General features: G+C 46.3%; 1 protein-coding gene across 4 annotated transcripts in view; it reads left to right on the top strand.

The window, feature by feature from the left end:
* PNPLA2 (patatin like phospholipase domain containing 2) overlaps window positions 1-17,468 on the top strand; it is a 100,514-nt gene that overhangs the window by 78,701 nt on the left and 4,345 nt on the right. The window contains exon 9 of one of the 4 annotated variants that reach the window (XM_029582112.1): window positions 787-862. The exons of the other annotated variants lie outside the window; for them this stretch is intronic. Coding sequence (XP_029437972.1) covers window positions 787-853 — 67 coding nt within the window. The 3' untranslated portion in view covers window positions 854-862. The remainder of the gene's footprint in view (window positions 1-786; window positions 863-17,468) is intronic. 4 annotated transcript variants of the gene reach the window in all.

The raw sequence follows: 17,468 nt of genomic DNA, 5'->3' as shown, positions 1-17,468 counted from the left end.
CCTCTTCCCGGCCCTTGGCCTGCGGGTGGCTCTGGTCCCAGGAGAAGCTTGCAACGGAGTCTCAGCACGGGGCCATGGCTGGCTTCTTCCCATTTCCCTCAGGCCTCACTTTCTTGCCTGGATTTTTTTTTTCCTGCTGTCTTTACCAGAGATTATTCATTACAAGGCCAATATTCAAAAGATTTAGGCTCTTAACCTTTGAAGTTGGGCTACTAAATTGGCCCTTTTGAAAATTTACTAGGGCTGAATGCCAAGTTTCATTAGATGCTTAAAGCACCGCCCCAGCCTAGATTTCCCCCAAAACTGGCAAGCGAGCCTTAACATCCCCCTCTTACAACTAGCCAGCCAACCTCAACCCCATACTCCTAGCCAGTCAGCCTTGACCCCTGCCCCCCCTCCCAGCCAGCTTTGGACCTCCAGCCTCTGATCCTCAAGCGTCAGTTCCAGCTTTAAGCCTCGGATCCCCCTAGCATCGAGCCTCCAACCTTCCCCAGCCATCCAGACACCCTAATCTCCAGCCATGGAGCCCCAGCTTTTAGTCTCAGATCATCCTCACCACCTCCCAGCTTCAGACACGGCAGCCTTACATCCCCCCCCCCCCCTCCCCACCCCCAGTCTCCTAGCAGTGCTCGTGTAGGACTCAGTGAGAGAATACAGGCACCCACATGACTCAAATTCTCAGAGAGCCATGTGGTGACTTCCAGGAATGTGCGGGTTGAAAGTTGATCAGGCCCCAGGGCCTGGATGGCCCACCCTCATTCAATGTTTATGCCTTCTTGGATCTAGACTCCTCATTGGACTTCCTTCATTCCTGGTTCCAGCTCCGGTTGTGGTCCAGCTCTCTATGAATTGAACCTTCCTTGTAAGTGCGCATTCGGTTGGATTCTTCTTTTGGTTATTTTGGGTACCTCATGCCCCCGGTTACTGGTCCTGTGCAGCTGAAAGCACCTGAGAGCTCAACCTGAGGGGAAGGCAGCCCTACAGGGGGAAGATCACACCTTTCTTACTCCTCTATCAGGGGTGCTTGCTTCTGCTGTTTCTCTTGCCTTGGCCATGGGATTTAGTCAGCTTATCAGAGCCCCCACCATCAATGAGACTCATCAAATCTAGCACTGGTCAAATGGATCACACCAGTTTGAGCACAGACCTAGATACCCAAGGGAAACTTCTGAGAAAACTGAATTAGCACCTGATCAAGTAGCAGGAGCAGATTGACATGCTTATTTTAGCCCTTCAACCAGGGGTGTTTCCTGGAGCTCAGCCTCTCTGGCACCCTCACCCACTGCAGCACCAGTATTACCTTATAAGAAACCTCTGGTCGCCGACATCTTGCATTTGCAGGTGATCTGAAGTCTTTTCATGGGTTTTTGAAACAATGTTCTATAAGGTTAACTTTCTAGGTTTCTAGTTTCCCCAGCTATAAATCCAGGGTGCCTCCATATGTCCCTACTAATGAGGGAGGCCATCACTTGATTGGTCTTTGATTACAATGCCTTCGTTCATGCTTTTAATTGTGTGTTTGACTGTGACAATGTGGCTTGCACCTCCTCTGCCGTTCTTCGAATGAGACAAGAGGGTGCAGATGGTAGGTCAATATGCTGTGAGGTTTGGCTGGAGTAATGAGATCTTAGTGGCAGCTTTTTGGAATGGCCTTTCTACCTGAATTCAGGATGAGCTGACCTGCTGTGAATCGCCATTGGAACTGGATTTATTTATTTATTTGTGGTAAAGTCCACATTCTTTCACCATCCAGGTAGCAAAGTTTGCAGATAAGCTTATCTGGCTGACTTTGGAGGCATATTCAATAGTGCAGCTGCACTACTGACTATAGCTGGTTATCTTAAAGTTAGCGGGCTAAACTTAGCCCACTAACTTTAGGACAACTCTTTGCCCTGACCAGATGTAGCCGGCTAACTCTGAATATCGGAGTTAGCTAGCTAACTTAACGCCTCTCAATTACGGCCCCAGAACGCTTGTAATTTAACTGGCTAAATTCTAGCATCCGAACTTATTAGCCAGCTAGAATGTATTTATTTATTTGTTAGTTTTTATATACCGACATTCGATAGAGATATCACATCGGTTTACATGTAACTGAACACAAATAATGCAGAGGCTGCTTATTTTACATTGTAACATAGTAACTTAAATGCTAAGGTTAGAAAGATAAATATACATACTAACTTTGAAGGTTAATTAAAAAGTAATTTAGAGAGAACATATTTATTTATTTTATTTATTTAAAATTTTTATATACCGGCATTCATGTTGCAAACACATCATGCCGGTTTACATATAACAGGGGTGTACAGTGAACAATTCAATAACCTATTTGTGTAGAAGGAAGCAGTTACAAATAACAAGGTAATAGAACTGGGAGGAGAGAAGAAAAGGGAGAGAATAACATTAGGTATAGGTATTTACATTAGTAATAACATTTTTACATGTGGAAGTGGTAGAATCTGGCTGAATAGAATTAATCGGTGTCCGGGAAAGCTTTTTTAAACAGCCAGGTCTTAAGTCTCTTCCTGAAGGTTGGGAGGCTGGGCTCCTGTCTAAGGTCCGGTGGGATGGAGTTCCATAGAAGGGGGCCGGCTGTTGAAAAGGCCCGATCTCTCAAGGTAATGTGTTTGGTAGATCTGGCTGGGGGCACTTGAAGAGATCCTCTGAGTGTGTCTCTTGTTGGTCTGGCGGAGTTATAAATTTGGAATGGGAATTGTAAGTCGAGTGGGGTGTGTTGATGGATGGTTTTGTATATTATGGAAAGAGATTTGTAGAGGATTCTAAAGTGAACAGGCAACCAGTGGAGATCTTTTAGGATTGGAGATATATGGTCCCTCCTCCTGGAGTTTGTCAGTAATCTTGCCGCAGCGTTTTGTAACATCTGGAGGGGCCTAGTATAGGAGGAAGGTAGGCCCAGTAGGATAGAGTTACAGTAATCGATCTTAGAAAAAATGATAGCTTGTAGAATGGTTCTGAAGTCCTGAGTGTGGAAGAGTGGTCTAATTCTTTTCAGAACTTGGAGTTTGTGGAAACAGTCCTTGGTGGTTCTGTTGATGTAAGCTTTAAGGTTCATCCGGTTATCAATTAATACTCCTAGATCTCTCACCTGTGTAGTAGTTGGGATAGTTGGAGGATTAGAGATGGCATTGTTATCTGGGGAGATGAGAAGCAGTTCTGTTTTAGAGGAGTTTAAAACTAGGTTTAGGTTAGCCAGGAGATGTTTAATTTCGAAGAGACAGTTTTCCCAGTGAACCAATGTTTTTGTGTAAGATTCTTTAATGGGTATCACGATCTGGATGTCGTCGGCGTAGAGAAAATGTTTGAGGTTAAGGTTGGAGAGGAGTTGGCAGATAGGTAAAAGATAAATGTTAAAGAGTGTAGGTGACAGTGAGGAGCCCTGAGGGACTCCTATGGATGCGTCCATTCGTGAAGATTCTTTGTTCTGTATCTTAACCTTGAAGCCTCTGTTGGAGAGAAAAGATTTAAACCATGAGAGAGCGGTGCCTGAGATACCTATAGAAGCCAGAATGGAAGTGAGAATGGAATGATTGACCGTATCAAAGGCGGCTGATAGGTCCAGTAGAATTAAGAGGAAGGATTGGCCTTTGTCAAGGCCCATTAATATGAAGTCAGACATGGAGATGAGGAGGGATTCTGTGTTCAGTGATTTGCGAAATCCGTATTGTGATTGGAATAGGATTTTGTTTTCTTCTATGTATTCGGAGAGTTGAGTATTGACAACTTTTTCTAGAATCTTGGCTATGAATGGGAGATTGGCGATAGGACGGAAGTTGTTGGGGTCTTTAGGATCCAAGTTGGGTTTCTTGAGTAGAGGTTTGATGGAGGCCAATTTGAGGTCGTCAGGATATAGTCCTTGGGAGAGTGAGCAGTTTATGATGTCCGACAATGTTTTAGCGATGGAGTCAGGGATGGCCAGGAGCAGTTTGGTGGGGATAGTATCCAAAGGGTGGGAGGAAGGTTTCATTCTTCTTATAAGAGTTTGTATCTCTAAGATAGAGATGGGTTCAAGTGTTTCCAGACCATTGTTGTTGGGGGATGATTGTTGAAGAGACTGGTAAAGAGCAGGGTCGGTGGGATTAGAAGGCAGATGAGTTAGAAGGCTGTTGACTTTGTTGTGAAAATGAAGAGCAAGTTCTTCAGCTTTGGGTTGTGCTAGGTCGTTGGGAATCTCCTGTGGGATGATTTGGGTGAGATTGGAGACATAGGCAAAGAGGGCTTTTGCGTCGAAGATTAAGTGGTGAATCTTGGATGCATAGTAGTCCCTTTTGGATTTAGAGGTAGTTGACTTGTATTGATGGAGGGTGGCTTTGTAGATGGATCGTGTATTGGTGCTTGGGGATTTGCGCCAGTCGCTCTCTTTCTGTCTTAGATTTTGTTTTAGCTTTCTTAGTTCTTCCGTGAACCATGGTTGTCTTTTGGAGGCGTTTGGGAGTGATTTTTTGGTTGCTAGCGGACATAGCTTGTCGGCTATGGAATCTGTGATGGCTTTCCAAGAGCGGAGAGCTGTGTTCGGGTTTGAGAGATCAATGGATGGAAGTTGAGAGGCTAGGTGTGAGCTGAGGTCTTCTGTAGAGCAGGATCTTCTGTATGGGAAGGATGGTGAGGGCCCTTTGGAGGTGGAGGGTTTATTCAATGAGAATGCGGTTGAGATAAGTGAGTGATCAGACCAAGGGACCTTCTTGCTTTTGAGGCGTGAAGAATGTTTGATGCCAGGGTTAATAAAGATAAGATCCAGCGTGTGGCCTGCTTTGTGTGTGGGTTTGGTAACTAATTGATTGAAACCCAGGGCTGAGAGGGCTGAGAGAAAGGATTCACAGCTGGATGATGGGGTAGGGTTGTCCACATGCAGATTAAAATCTCCTAGGATAATTGCTGGAGCGTCCAGTTTGATGAGGGTTGTGATTTCCTCTACTAAGGGGGAGGGGTCTGTCTCAAGGAGGCCCGGAGGGGCGTAGACGAGTAGGATTTGTAGTTGTTCCGAGGTGAAGAGACCCATTTCTAGCTTAGAGTCTGAGTTGTATGGGTGCTGGATGAACCCGAGGTCTTTTTTTGATGCAAATAGGAGTCCTCCTCCTCTTTTTTTCAGTCGGGGGATGGAGAAGATGTCGTAGTTTGATGTGGGGAGTTGGTTTATAATTGCTGTGTCCGTGGGTTTGAGCCATGTTTCTGTTATAGCACATATATCTGGTTTGGTATCAAGGAGATAGTCGTTGAGGATTAGAGATTTCTTGGACAGAGATTGTGCATTGAATAGTGAAAGTGAGAATACAGTGAGGCCTAAGAGTTGGGTGATGGGTGTTATCAAAATTGGGGTGAATGATTTAAGGTTTCGGTGTAACGCCTGTCGTTTGTGTTGTAGTATGAATGATCTGTTAGGTTTTCCTATTGCTGACAGGCTGTGTTGTAAAATAGGTATTGGGAAGGTGGGGAACATTTTAGCGTGTAGCGCTTGTGTTGTAGTGGTGCTGCGTTTGTGCTGTTGATGGACCGGGGGGAGAAGGCAGTCTTTGTGAGTCTTTTGCTTTAATGTAGAGTGCTGAGAGGTAGTTGTTTTGCTGTTGCTTGAGTGTTGTTTGCTCAGGATGGTTGCTTGTTCAGGATGGTTGCTTGCTGAATGCTTGTAGTATGGTTGTTTGCTCAGGATGGTTGTTAGCTGACTGCTTGCAGGATGGTTGTTTGCTGAATGCTTGCAGGGTGGTTGTTAGCTGAATGCTTGTAGTATGGTTGTTTGCTCAGGATGGTTGATAGCTGACTGCTTGCAGGATGGTTGTTTGCTGAATGCTTGCAGGGTGGTTGTTAGCTGAATGCTTGCAGGATGGTTGTTTGCTCAGGATGGTTGTTTGCTGAGCACTTGTTGAATGTTTGCAGAATGGATGCTTGTTGAGAGCTTGCTGAGATGACACTGGCTGGGTGCAGTATGGTGCTTGCTGGGAGAGAGCTGGAAGAACGTGAAGCAAGATGGATGCTGGCTGAGTACTAGTGCAGCATTGGTGCGATGCTGCTCGGGGAAGTGAGGATCGAAAACGAAGGGGCGAAACAAAGGGGCAGGCCCCTTTGTCGCGCTCCTTCGGCGCGTGGCGCCTAGCAGGGTCTGATTTAAAGCCCTGCCGGGCTCTCTCTGGTTGGCTGCCTTCTAGTTGAGGGCGGGCCTAGGCGCGTTTCTTTTTAGTTTTTCGTTCGCCGGAATCGGCCTCGGCGATCGCGGCTGGCGTCGGGGTCCCCCGGGTGGGGAGGCCGAACACTGACCTGACCTTCCCCCGGTGGGGCTCCGGCGCCGGTCGCGCAGGTCTTCGGTCGCCGCGTGGAGGAGGAAGAGAGAGATGGCGCCTAGCAGGGTAGGATTTAAAGCCCTGCCGGGCTCTCTCTGGTTGGCTGCCTTCTAGTTGAGGGCGGGCCTAGGCGCGTTTCTTTTTAGTTTTTCGTTCGCCGGAATCGGCCTCGGCGATCGCGGCTGGCGTCGGGGTCCCCCGGGTGGGGAGGCCGAACACTGACCTGACCTTCCCCCGGTGGGGCTCCGGCGCCGGTCGCGCAGGTCTTCGGTCGCCGCGTGGAGGAGGAAGAGAGAGATGGCGCCTAGCAGGGTAGGATTTAAAGCCCTGCCGGGCTCTCTCTGGTTGGCTGCCTTCTAGTTGAGGGCGGGCCTAGGCGCGTTTCTTTTTAGTTTTTCGTTCGCCGGAATCGGCCTCGGCGATCGCGGCTGGCGTCGGGGTCCCCCGGGTGGGGAGGCCGAACACTGACCTGATAGATGGGGAAGATAGATGGGGAAGATAGATGGGGAGGGGTGGCATAGAGGAAGAAATATTTACAGTTATTTTACAAGGGGAACCATTGGGTAGTTAACAGTGGGCTGGGGAAGATTCAATTCTGAGTGGCTGGGAGGGCCTATGGAAAGGGCTAAGTCTCTGGTGGGAAGGCGTTTAGAAAGAGCCAGGTTTTGAGGTGTTTTTTGAAGATTTGCGTTGAAGGTTCATATCTGAGGAGGGGGCGGTAGGGACTTCCATAGCGTGGGGCCGGCTACTGATATGGCTCGTTTTCGGGTAGAGGTGAGGTGCGCCGTTTTGGGGTTGGGGACGGTGAGGAGCCCAGAGTCCATAGACCTGAGGTTTCTATGTGGGGTGTATGGGAGTAAGGTAGAGTTTAACCAGTCCATCTTATTGTTGTTCATTTTTTTATGGATGAGTGTTAGGGTTTTATATTGGATTCTTTGGGTGATGGGAAGCCAGTGTAGTTCTTTGAGGGTGGGGGTGATGTGGTCATATTTTTTGATGTTTGCGATGGATCTGGCGGCGGCATTTTGTAGTACCTGTAGTGGTCTGATGGTAGCTTCGGGGAGACCAAGGAGTAGAGTATTGCAGTAGTCGAGTTTGGAAAAAAGTATTGTTTGGAGAACAGTTCAGTAGTCTTGGGCGTGAAGGAGGGGTTTGAGTTTTTTCAGGGTTTGCAGTTTAAAGAATCCATCTTTGATCATTGTGGAGATGTGCTGTTTGAAGTTCAGCTCATTATCGATGGTTATTCCTAGGTCTTTTGTAGCATGAGTAAGTTGTGGCCCGTTGGGGTTGGGTGTGGAGTTATGGAGAGGTGAGGCGTGGTTGTTGGATATGTGTAGGATCTCGGTCTTGTTTATGTTGAGGCAGAGTGACAGTTGTGACAGAAGAAGAGATATTTTTGTGAGGAGATGATTCCAGTTATTTAGAGTATCTTCAATGGTTTTGTCTATGAGGAGCAGGATTTGTGTGTCGTCCGCATATACGTAGTATGTGAGGTTTGAGTCCGAGAGGAAATGGCAGAGCGAGAGGAGGTATATGTTAAATAGGGTGGAGGAGAGGGAAGATCCCTGTGGGCCACCATGTGGAAGGGGTATCTGGGAGGATTCTGAGGGGTTTTTTTGTTTTTATATTGAAAGTTCTATTTGAGATATGACTCAAACCATTTGAATATAGTGTCTCGTAGGCCGATTTCTTGAGGTCTGGTTAGTAGGGTTTTGTGATTGATGGTGTCGAAGGCGGCAGATATGTTGAGGAGAATCAAGAGGAAGGAATGGCCGCGGTCGAGTCCTCTAAGGATGGTGTCTATGAGAGTGAGAAGAAGAGTTTCAGTGCTGAATAGTTTCTTGAAACGATGTTGAGCTGGTAGTAGGATGTTCTGGTTTTCGAGATGATCCGTGAGTTGATTATTAACTGTTTTTTCGAGGATCTTTGCTAAGAATGGGAGGTTGGAGACTGGTCTGTAGTTTAGTTAAGTACCCAAATATTCATTTAGCTGGCTAACTTCTGAGTTAGTCGGCTAAATGCTTCTGAATTTGGACCTCTGTATTTTTAGGCCACTTACTCCAAGGTCCTAAGTGGTGTACAATAAAATATACATAAAATAAATAAAGCCCAATATCAGCCTTTAACATGCCTGAACATATAACAAGCAAGACCTGACATGTTCCCTCCTTCAAGATTCATAACTAAGCAATTGACAGGACGTGGTAAACAAAGCAAGCTCACTCGCCATATGCTAAGGCCCTGCCAACCCTTCATAAAAATGCTTGCCTGAACCAAAAAGTCATTAACAGGCCTTTAAAGGCTTAGAGCATGAAGTAAGGCCAAAGCTGCTGAGGCAGCTAGTTTCACAGAATAGGGGTGACAACACTCCCTTGTTCAGCTTATCCGCCTGTGATTGCAATTGGACACTTGTATCTGGGAACATCTGTAAGAATTCTAGCCTTCCCCAAGAAGTGCTGCTTCCACTGTTGCTCCATTATGTACATACCCCTTATAGGCTGAGGAGCCTATGAAGGTGAGCCATATAGGGATTAGGCTGTCGGTAGCAGAGAGAGACTGAAGAAGGAGACTAAGCTTGTTTCTCTGTTATGCTGGGCAAGGGAACTTTGCTGCAAGCTGTTCTTGCAAGATCAATTCTAGTAAACACCTAAGTCAAGCAGTTACCTCAACAGCTCCAGTTGCTGGTTTGGAAAACATAGGGTCCACTTGACCTATGACATTTTCAAAGCAGCATCGAGAGTTTCTGCCATAGGGATTGGTGTCCTCACACTTGCCTGTCTGTGAGCCTTCGATCTCCATCAGGAGGTGCAGGAATGACTTTCTGATATGCTCTGCACTGGAGATAATCTATTTGGAGATAAGGTGAAGGATATAGTGGCCCAAATTCATGCTCATGTGACACGCCAACAGCTGTCTGCCAGTACTGCCTCCTTATCTAGGCAGCCTACGAGGTCAAGACTCAGGAAGTCTTTCTTCCACCCAAGGAGATACATCCTCTGCTACCTCAGTCCCGTCAGCGGTAACAGGGCCCCCCCCCCAGCTGTCCAAGGCAACAGAGCATCTCAGTCAACTCCAGGGATGGGGTTTTGACTGGATCAAAGGGAGCGTAGCCAACACTTCCGTACCCATGACAACAGAACTTCCAGTCTGGGGCAGGCTGCGATTCTACATGAAATGGTGGCCCAGTATAACTTCAGACCAATGAGTCCTCACCATCATTTGCAGAGAGTACAAATTAAATCTTGAGTGCCCTGCCAAATTGCCACCCCCTCCCTCCCCCAGTCCATTTTGTGGACTGGTAGCACATCAAGAAGTGCTTCTGTCAGAGCTCCCCTCCCTCTTAACGGCCAGAATGGTCAAGCATGTTCCACCAGGGCGAAGTTGGCGATTTTACTCCCAAAAGTTCCTGATTTCAAAGAAAACAGGGGGACTCCATCCTATCCGAGACCTAAGGGCCTTGAACAAAGTTTCTGAAGAGAAGTTCAAGATGTCCTTTCGTGGATTGCAAACTGGCTAAAAGACAGGAAACAGAGAGTAGGATTAAATGGGCAATTTTCTCAGTGGAAGGGAGTGGACAGTGGAGTACCTCAGGGTTCTGTGTTGGGACCCTTACTGTTCAATATATTTATAAATGATCTGGAAAGAAATACGACGAGTGAGATAATCAAATTTGCAGATGACACAAAATTGTGCAGAGTAGTTAAATCACAAGCAGATTGTGATAAATTGCAGGAAGACCTTGTGAGACTGGAAAATTGGGCATCCAAATGGCAGATGAAATTTAATGTGGATAAGTGCAAGGTGATGCATATAGGGAAAAATAACCCATGCTATAATTACACGATGTTGGGTTCCATATTAGGTGCTACAACCCAAGAAAGAGATCTAGGTGTCATAGTGGATAACACATTGAAATCGTCGGTTCAGTGTGCTGCGGCAGTCAAAAAAGCAAACAGAATGTTGGGAATTATTAGAAAAGGAATGATGAATAAAACGGAAAATGTCATAATGCCTCTGTATCGCTCCATGGTGAGACCGCACCTTGAATACTGTGTACAATTCTGGTCGCCGCATCTCAAAAAAGATATAATTGCGATGGAGAAGGTACAGAGAAGGGCTACCAAAATGATAAGGGGAATGGAACAACTCCCCTATGAGGAAAGACTAAAGAGGTTAGGACTTTTCAGCTTGGAGAAGAGACGACTGAGGGGGGATATGATAGAGGTGTTTAAAATCATGAGAGGTCTAGAACAGGTAGATGTGAATCGGTTATTTACTCTTTCGGATAGTAGAAGGACTAGGGGACACTCCATGAAGTTAGCATGGGGCACATTTAAAACTAATCGGAGAAAGTTCTTTTTTACTCAACGCACAATTAAACTCTGGAATTTGTTGCCAGAGAATGTGGTTCGTGCAGTTAGTATAGCTGTGTTTAAAAAAGGATTGGATAAGTTCTTGGAGGAGAAGTCCATTACCTGCTATTAAGTTCACTTAGAGAATAGCCACTGCCATTAGCAATGGTTACATGGAATAGACTTAGTTTTTGGGTACTTGCCAGGTTCTTATGGCCTGGATTGGCCACTGTTGGAAACAGGATGCTGGGCTTGATGGACCCTTGGTCTGACCCAGTATGGCATTTTCTTATGTTCTTATGGTTTCCCTGGCCATCTTGATCCCATTCCTGCATAAAGGGATTTGGCTATGCTTTCTTGATCTCAAGGACGCATATTCTCACATCAAGATATTCCCCTGCCACCAAAAATATCTCCAATTTGTGGTGGGGAAAACAGCACTTGCAGTACCATGTTCTGCTATTTGGGCTAGTATCTGTTCTGTGGGTCTTTCTTTATCAAATGTTTGGCCATGGTGGCAGCGTACCTTCGCAGGCTGGGAGTTCATGTTTTCCCCTATTGATTGGCTGGTAAGAGCACCTCTCAGTCAGAGGCTGAATGGTCTATGTGCTTGACCATCTTGATGGAGTCACTAGAGTTCATGGTCAACCACCCCATTCCATCTCAGCCAAACACTCAATTCATAGGAGCCCTGCTAGACACAGCTCAGGCCAAGGCCTTCTTGCTGCAGCAGTGGGCCATCAACTTGGTGTCCATCATGGCGGAGATCCATATGAATTTAACAGTAGTAAACAAGCAACAGAGCCCCACTGTTTACCACTGTTAAATTTATATTAAAATATCTTGCACAAGGTTTTGTGCAAATGTAAAATAAATAACTGGTTGCTGGTTATACCATTATTGTCCAGTTTACTTTATGTGCCGCACATTTGTTTGTTGTGATTTTCCCTATATGTGTCTGCTATTTACTCCGCCTCTCCCTTGAGAGATCCATAAGAGCCAGCAAGTATCAGCATGGCCCATGCTGAGGCTGTTGGGCCATGTGGTCGCCACAGTCCATGTTACTCCCTGGGCACGCATGCACATGCGACAAGCCGAATGGATCTTGCAATCCCAGTGGTTTCAAGCCACTCAAAATTTACAGAACTGCATTCAAGTCACTCCGTCCCTTCCTGCCTGGTGGCAGGAAATTTCCAACCTGGAACAAGAGGTGGCTTTCCAAATTCCCTGGGGTCCAAACTGTCCTGTCCTGTCCACCCTAGGCTGGGGAGCCAAGTAGATAAACTATGTCAAATCAAACTCCTGGATCTCCAGATGATCAGGAATATCCTAGTGGCTTCTAGAAAGTCTTCCACCAGGAAGACCTATGGAGTGAAGTGGAAGAGGTTTTCTGTATGGTGTGAGAAAATGGCCCTAGACCTTTTTCCTGCTCACCTCAAACTGTTTGACTATCTTCTGTATGTCTCTGAAGCTGGTCTCAAGGTCAACTCTGTGAAGAACATAAGAAATTGCCATACTGGGTCAGACTTGAGGGTCCATAAAGCCCAGCATCCTGTTTCCAACAGTGGCCAATCCAGAAGTACTGACTGGACACTAAAAATCTGGATACTACGGCAGGTAGCTCCTTTCCTCTACAGACTAAGGCAGAACGAGTGGCATGAGAGTGGAGCTGCAGCCTTGCCCGATCTCTTCTCTCCGTGCTGTGGTTGGCAGCTGTGGGGGAGTGGGGATGAGCGCACTCTCTCCTCCTTAGCAGCTACTCTGCAGCTCTTTTCCCAGCTCCTCTCTCTGTTGTGGCAAGAAGGGATGTGGGGACACAGCTCAGTTTTACCTCCCTCCCAGCTGCTCTAGCAGCGCTTCCTGCATATCTCAGGTATGCCTCAGAGGAGAGAGAGAAGCAGAAAGAAAGGGATGGGAGAGAAAAATGAGCAGTACACAGAATGTAGAAAGAGGGGGAGGCACAGGCTGGGACGGAAGATACAAAGGGAGGGGCACACACTGGATGAGAGAGCCAAAGGAGACACATGGAAGGAAGGAGGGGGAACAGGGGCTGGAGGGACAGACACAGAGGATGGCACAAGGAGTGGAGGAGGAAGAGAGTCAATAGGGCACAGGCGATGTTGGAGGGAGAGTGGGGCACAGTGGCTAAGGATGGAAAGAGACAAAGGCACCAAAGATGGGAGAGAGATGAGGGGCAGAGTGAGGGAAACGACAATCGAGGCACAAGGAAGAGAGGGAAGAGAGACGAAAGGAGCAGGAGACATATATGCAAACTTATGCTAATGTAAGAAAGGGATGGGGCACCCCTCTGCCTGGTCCTCAAGTGTCCAGTCATGGTCTGTGGAAAAGCTGGTAACCCTCCTGGCAAGTACCCAAAACACTAAGTGTTTTTATAGTTTTTATTATTTGTTTTGAGTGTTTGTTGTATATTGTTAATTTTTTCGAATGTTTTGGCGGCTTAATTTATGGAAATTTGTGTGTTTTCTGTAAACCGTTTTGATTAATTCTTTGAATTGTAAAGGCAGTATATAAAATTAAAACAAACATTAAGTATTAAGTAGATCCCATGCTATTGATGCTAGTAATAGCAGTGGCTATTCCCTAAGTATAATTGATTAATAGCCGTTAATGGACTTCTCCTCCAAGAACTTATCCAAACCTCTTTTAAACCCAGCTATACTAACTACACTAACCACATCCTCTGGCAACAAATTCCAGAGTTAAAGTTCATTTGAGTGCAATTGGTGCATATCACCATGATGTGGAGGGTAAGCCCATCTCTGTACAACCTATAGTTGTAAATTTCAGGCAGGGGCTGCTTCAGTTGAAGCCTCCCCTAACTCTTCCCATTATGTCCTGGGACCTCAATGTGGTTTTAGTTCAGCTGATGAAAGCTCCTTTTGAGCTGCTGCGCTCCTGTGACCTGAAGTACCTGTCCTGGAAGGTTGTGTTTTTCGTGGCAGTCACTTCAGCGCACAGGGTCAGCAGGCTCCAGGCCTTGGGGACTTACCCACCTTCCACTATTTTTTCATGATAGGTTGGTCTTACGCACGCACCCTAAGTTCTTGCCTAAGGTGGTATCAGGCTTCCATCTTAACCAATCCATCGTCCTGCCAGCATTCTTTCCCAGGCCTCATTTGCAGCAAGGCAAACATGCCCTGCACTGTTAGAAGACTAAGGCTCTCTTCCAGTTCAATCTAGAGTGGACAGAAGCTAGGGGATAGCTTTTTGTTTCTTTTAACTTGAACAGGCTGAGGATCATCGTTGCCAAACAGATGCTTTCCATTTAATTAGGAGACTGCATCTGCTTCTGTTATGTCCAAGCCAGTGTTGCGCCTGTCGGTCGCAGGCGGCTGCGACCTCTGCTGCTCACCTCCTTTCTTTATGCAGCTCCGAGTCTGGGGAGAATGGCGGCCTCCGCTTCCACACGCCGACCCTCATGGCGTGCCCTGAACGGTGCAGGCGCTCCCGGCGGCCATCTTACATCTGGGGTTATCTAAGGCACGCGTGCGCCTTCCCCCTTCTTGAAAGCGTCATGGTGGGAACCTCGGGGGCGTCCCCTCCGCATGATGTCATCCGCTTACCATACTTAAGCTCAGCTGACTTCTCGCAATACTAGTTAGTAAGGAATCTCATCCTGCTAGTTCCGCCTCTTGGGGACTTTGCCTCACTGACTTCTGGGTGCCCTAGGTACCCGCTCCTCGGGGGCCTTGCCGCACTGCTCCTCAGAGAGCCATTATCTGTCTCTCTGTTTCAGTGAGTTTCTACATCGTCCTCGGACAACTCCGGCTGTTCCTGTTCTAGTCATCCTTGGTGCCTGATCTCCATTTGCTTCAATAGGACCGGTGTGAGTACACTACCTTCGTGGCACGGATTCTTGGGTTACCCCGCTTGTGGGCCACTACAGGATCCCTCTTGTGCAACTATACCGGCAGCTTCCGGCCTACCCCACTCTGCGGACCACTACCGGGATTGCCAGCACAAGCTAAGCCTAGAGAAGGTATTCACTGGATTACTACTGGACTGACCAGCTACAGTACTGACTCTTTTTTTTGCTTTGCTCTTCGGATCTACATTGCTGTATAATAAAGTTATTTCCTCTGTTGTCCATCACTGCTGAGACCATGCCTGTTGTACTGAGTGCCCACAGGGCTCCTCACTGGGGGTGGAGTCTTCACTCCCCACGAGCCAAGGGCTGACCACTAGTTCAAGACACACAGAACATAACAGCCAGATTGTATCTTACGGGTCATGTCAAGGCTCCCTCTGTTCAAGCCATGGCAGTGTTGGTGGTTCATTTGCGAGCAGTCCCCATGGAGGAGATCTGCAGAGCTTCCATGTGGCATTTTATCCACTCATTACACATCTCATTACGGTTTGGAAAGGGATGTCCAATGCGACAGCAGGTTTGGCCAATCCTTTGGAATTTGTTGGAAGTTTAGAACTGAACTCTGTTCCCGCCTAGGGCCCATTATTTCTGTTCAGGGTGCCCCCCTCCTGTTACCAACAAAACACTGTTGTTGCTGTTGTGCTCATTGGCACCAATTTTGTTGTCCCCTTTTTTTGTTTGGGGGGGGGGGGGGGTTGGGCACCTGTAGCAAGGGATTCACCCATGTGTGAGGCTGTCATCCTGCTTGTCCTCAGAGAAAGCAGAGTTGCTTACCTGTAACAAGTGTTCTCTGAGGACAGCAGGATGTCAGGCCTCGAGACCCATCCGCCTGCCCGTGAAGTTGGGTTTTCTTTATTTTATTCTTAATTCTGTGTTATAAGACTGCGGGGACCCCGTGTGGTCACATGGTATATTGCATGCTCAGAGAGGCTTAGTCAAAGTTCTAGAAACTTTGTCATAAGTTTTCCATGCCGGGCTTCATTGGATGATGTCACCCATGTGTGAGGACTTTCAGAGAAAGGAGATGTGGGAACAACAAGAGAGAGAAGAGTCAATGGTGCTGCCAAGGAATTTCACAGAGCTGAAGGTAGAATGAAACCAAGTCGTTAGAGAAGAAACTAAGGCGCAGACAGGGAATGCTAGAAGCTGGAAAATACGGACCCTTGGCTTTGGTTGGATGGCACTATAGTGAAAATGCATCTAGGCAGATACTGCTGAGAGACAGAAGAGAGTTGGGCAGCGTCCATGAGAGAAGTGTGTAGCAGCAGCATAGGTGTATGTGCCGCACTGTGACAAGATAGGTCATCTCAGTTGCAGGCCAACAACTAGCATCTTGATGCTGTCCAGGAGGCTGCTGCAGTTTAATCTTTGTGCCAATGCATAGCGGAGTGGAATCTGGTGAAAATGCTAGAAAAAATGAATTATTTATTTAAAAGGGCTCCAGGGGTGATCCGGGAAACTATAGACCAGTGAGCCTGACTTCAATGCCGGGAAAAATAGTGGAAATTATTCTAAATATCAAAATCACAGAACATATAGAAAGACATGGTTTAATGGAGTACAGTCAGCATGGATTTACCCAAGGGAAGTCTTGCCTCACAAATCTGCTTCTTTTTTTTTTTTTTTGAAAAGGTTAATAAACATGAGGATAAAAAGTGAACCATTAGTTCTTTTTTTACTCAACTCACAATTAAACTCTGGAATTTGTTGCCAGAGGACGTGGTTAGTGCAGTTAGTGTAGCTGGATTTAAAAAAGGATTGGATAAGTTCTTGGAGGAGAAGTCCATTGCCTGCTATTAATTAAGGTGACTTAGAAAATAGCCACCGCTATTACTAGCAACGGTAACATGGAATAGACTTAGTTTTTGGGTACTTGCCAGGTTCTTATGGCCTGGATTGGCCACTGTTGGAAACAGGATGCTGGGCTTGATGGACCCTTGGTCTGACCCAGTATGGCATCTTCTTATGTTCTTATGTAGTGTATTTGGATTTTCAGAAGGCATTTGACAAGGTCCCTCATGAGAGGCTTCTAAGAAAACTAAAAAGTCATGGGATAGGAGGCAATGTCCTTTCGTAGATTACAAACTGACCATTTAATCCTACTCTGTTTCCTGCTTTTAACCAGTTTTTACAGTGGAAAAAGGTACAGTGGAGTGCCTCAGGGATCTGAACTTGGACCGGTGCTTTTTAATATATTTATAAATGATCTGGAAATGAGGAGGGAATCAAATTTTCAGATACAAAATTATTCAGAGTAGTTAAATCACAAGTGGATTGTGATAAATTGCAGGAGGCCTTGTGAGACTGGAAGATTGGGCATCCAAATGGCAGATGAAATTTAATATGGACAAGTGCAAGGTAATGCATATAGGGAAAAATAATTCATGCAGTAGTTACACAATGTTAGGTTGTGTATTAGGAGTTACCACCCAAGAAAGAGATCTAGGCATCATAGTGGATAATACACTGAAATCATCAGCTCAGTGTGCTGTGGTAGTCAAAAAAGCAAACAGAATGTTGGGAATTATTAGGAAGGGAATGGTTAATTAAACAGAAAATGTCATAATGCATCTGTATCGCTCCATGTTGAGACCACACCTTGAATACTGTGTACAACTCTGGTCGCCGCATCTCAAGACCAAAATGATAAAGGGGATGAAACAGCTCCCCTATGAGGAAAGGCTAAAGAGGTTAGAACTTTTCAGCTTGGAGAAGAGACGGCTGAGGGGGGGGATATGATAGAGGTGTTTAAAATCATGAGAGGTCTAGAACGGGTAGATGTGAATCAGTTATTTACTCTTTCGGATAATAGAAAGACTAGGGGGCACTCCATGAAGTTAGCTTGTGGCACATTTAAAACTAATTGGAGAAAGTTCTTTTTTACTCAACGCACAATTAAACTCTGGAATTTGTTGCCAGAGGATGTGCTTAGTG

Source organism: Rhinatrema bivittatum, chromosome 17 (genome assembly GCF_901001135.1).
Source record: "Rhinatrema bivittatum chromosome 17, aRhiBiv1.1, whole genome shotgun sequence".
Lineage (NCBI taxonomy): Eukaryota > Metazoa > Chordata > Amphibia > Gymnophiona > Rhinatrematidae > Rhinatrema > Rhinatrema bivittatum.
The sequence above is the reverse complement of the archived record's forward strand: the minus strand, read 5'-3'. Positions and strand labels throughout refer to the sequence as shown.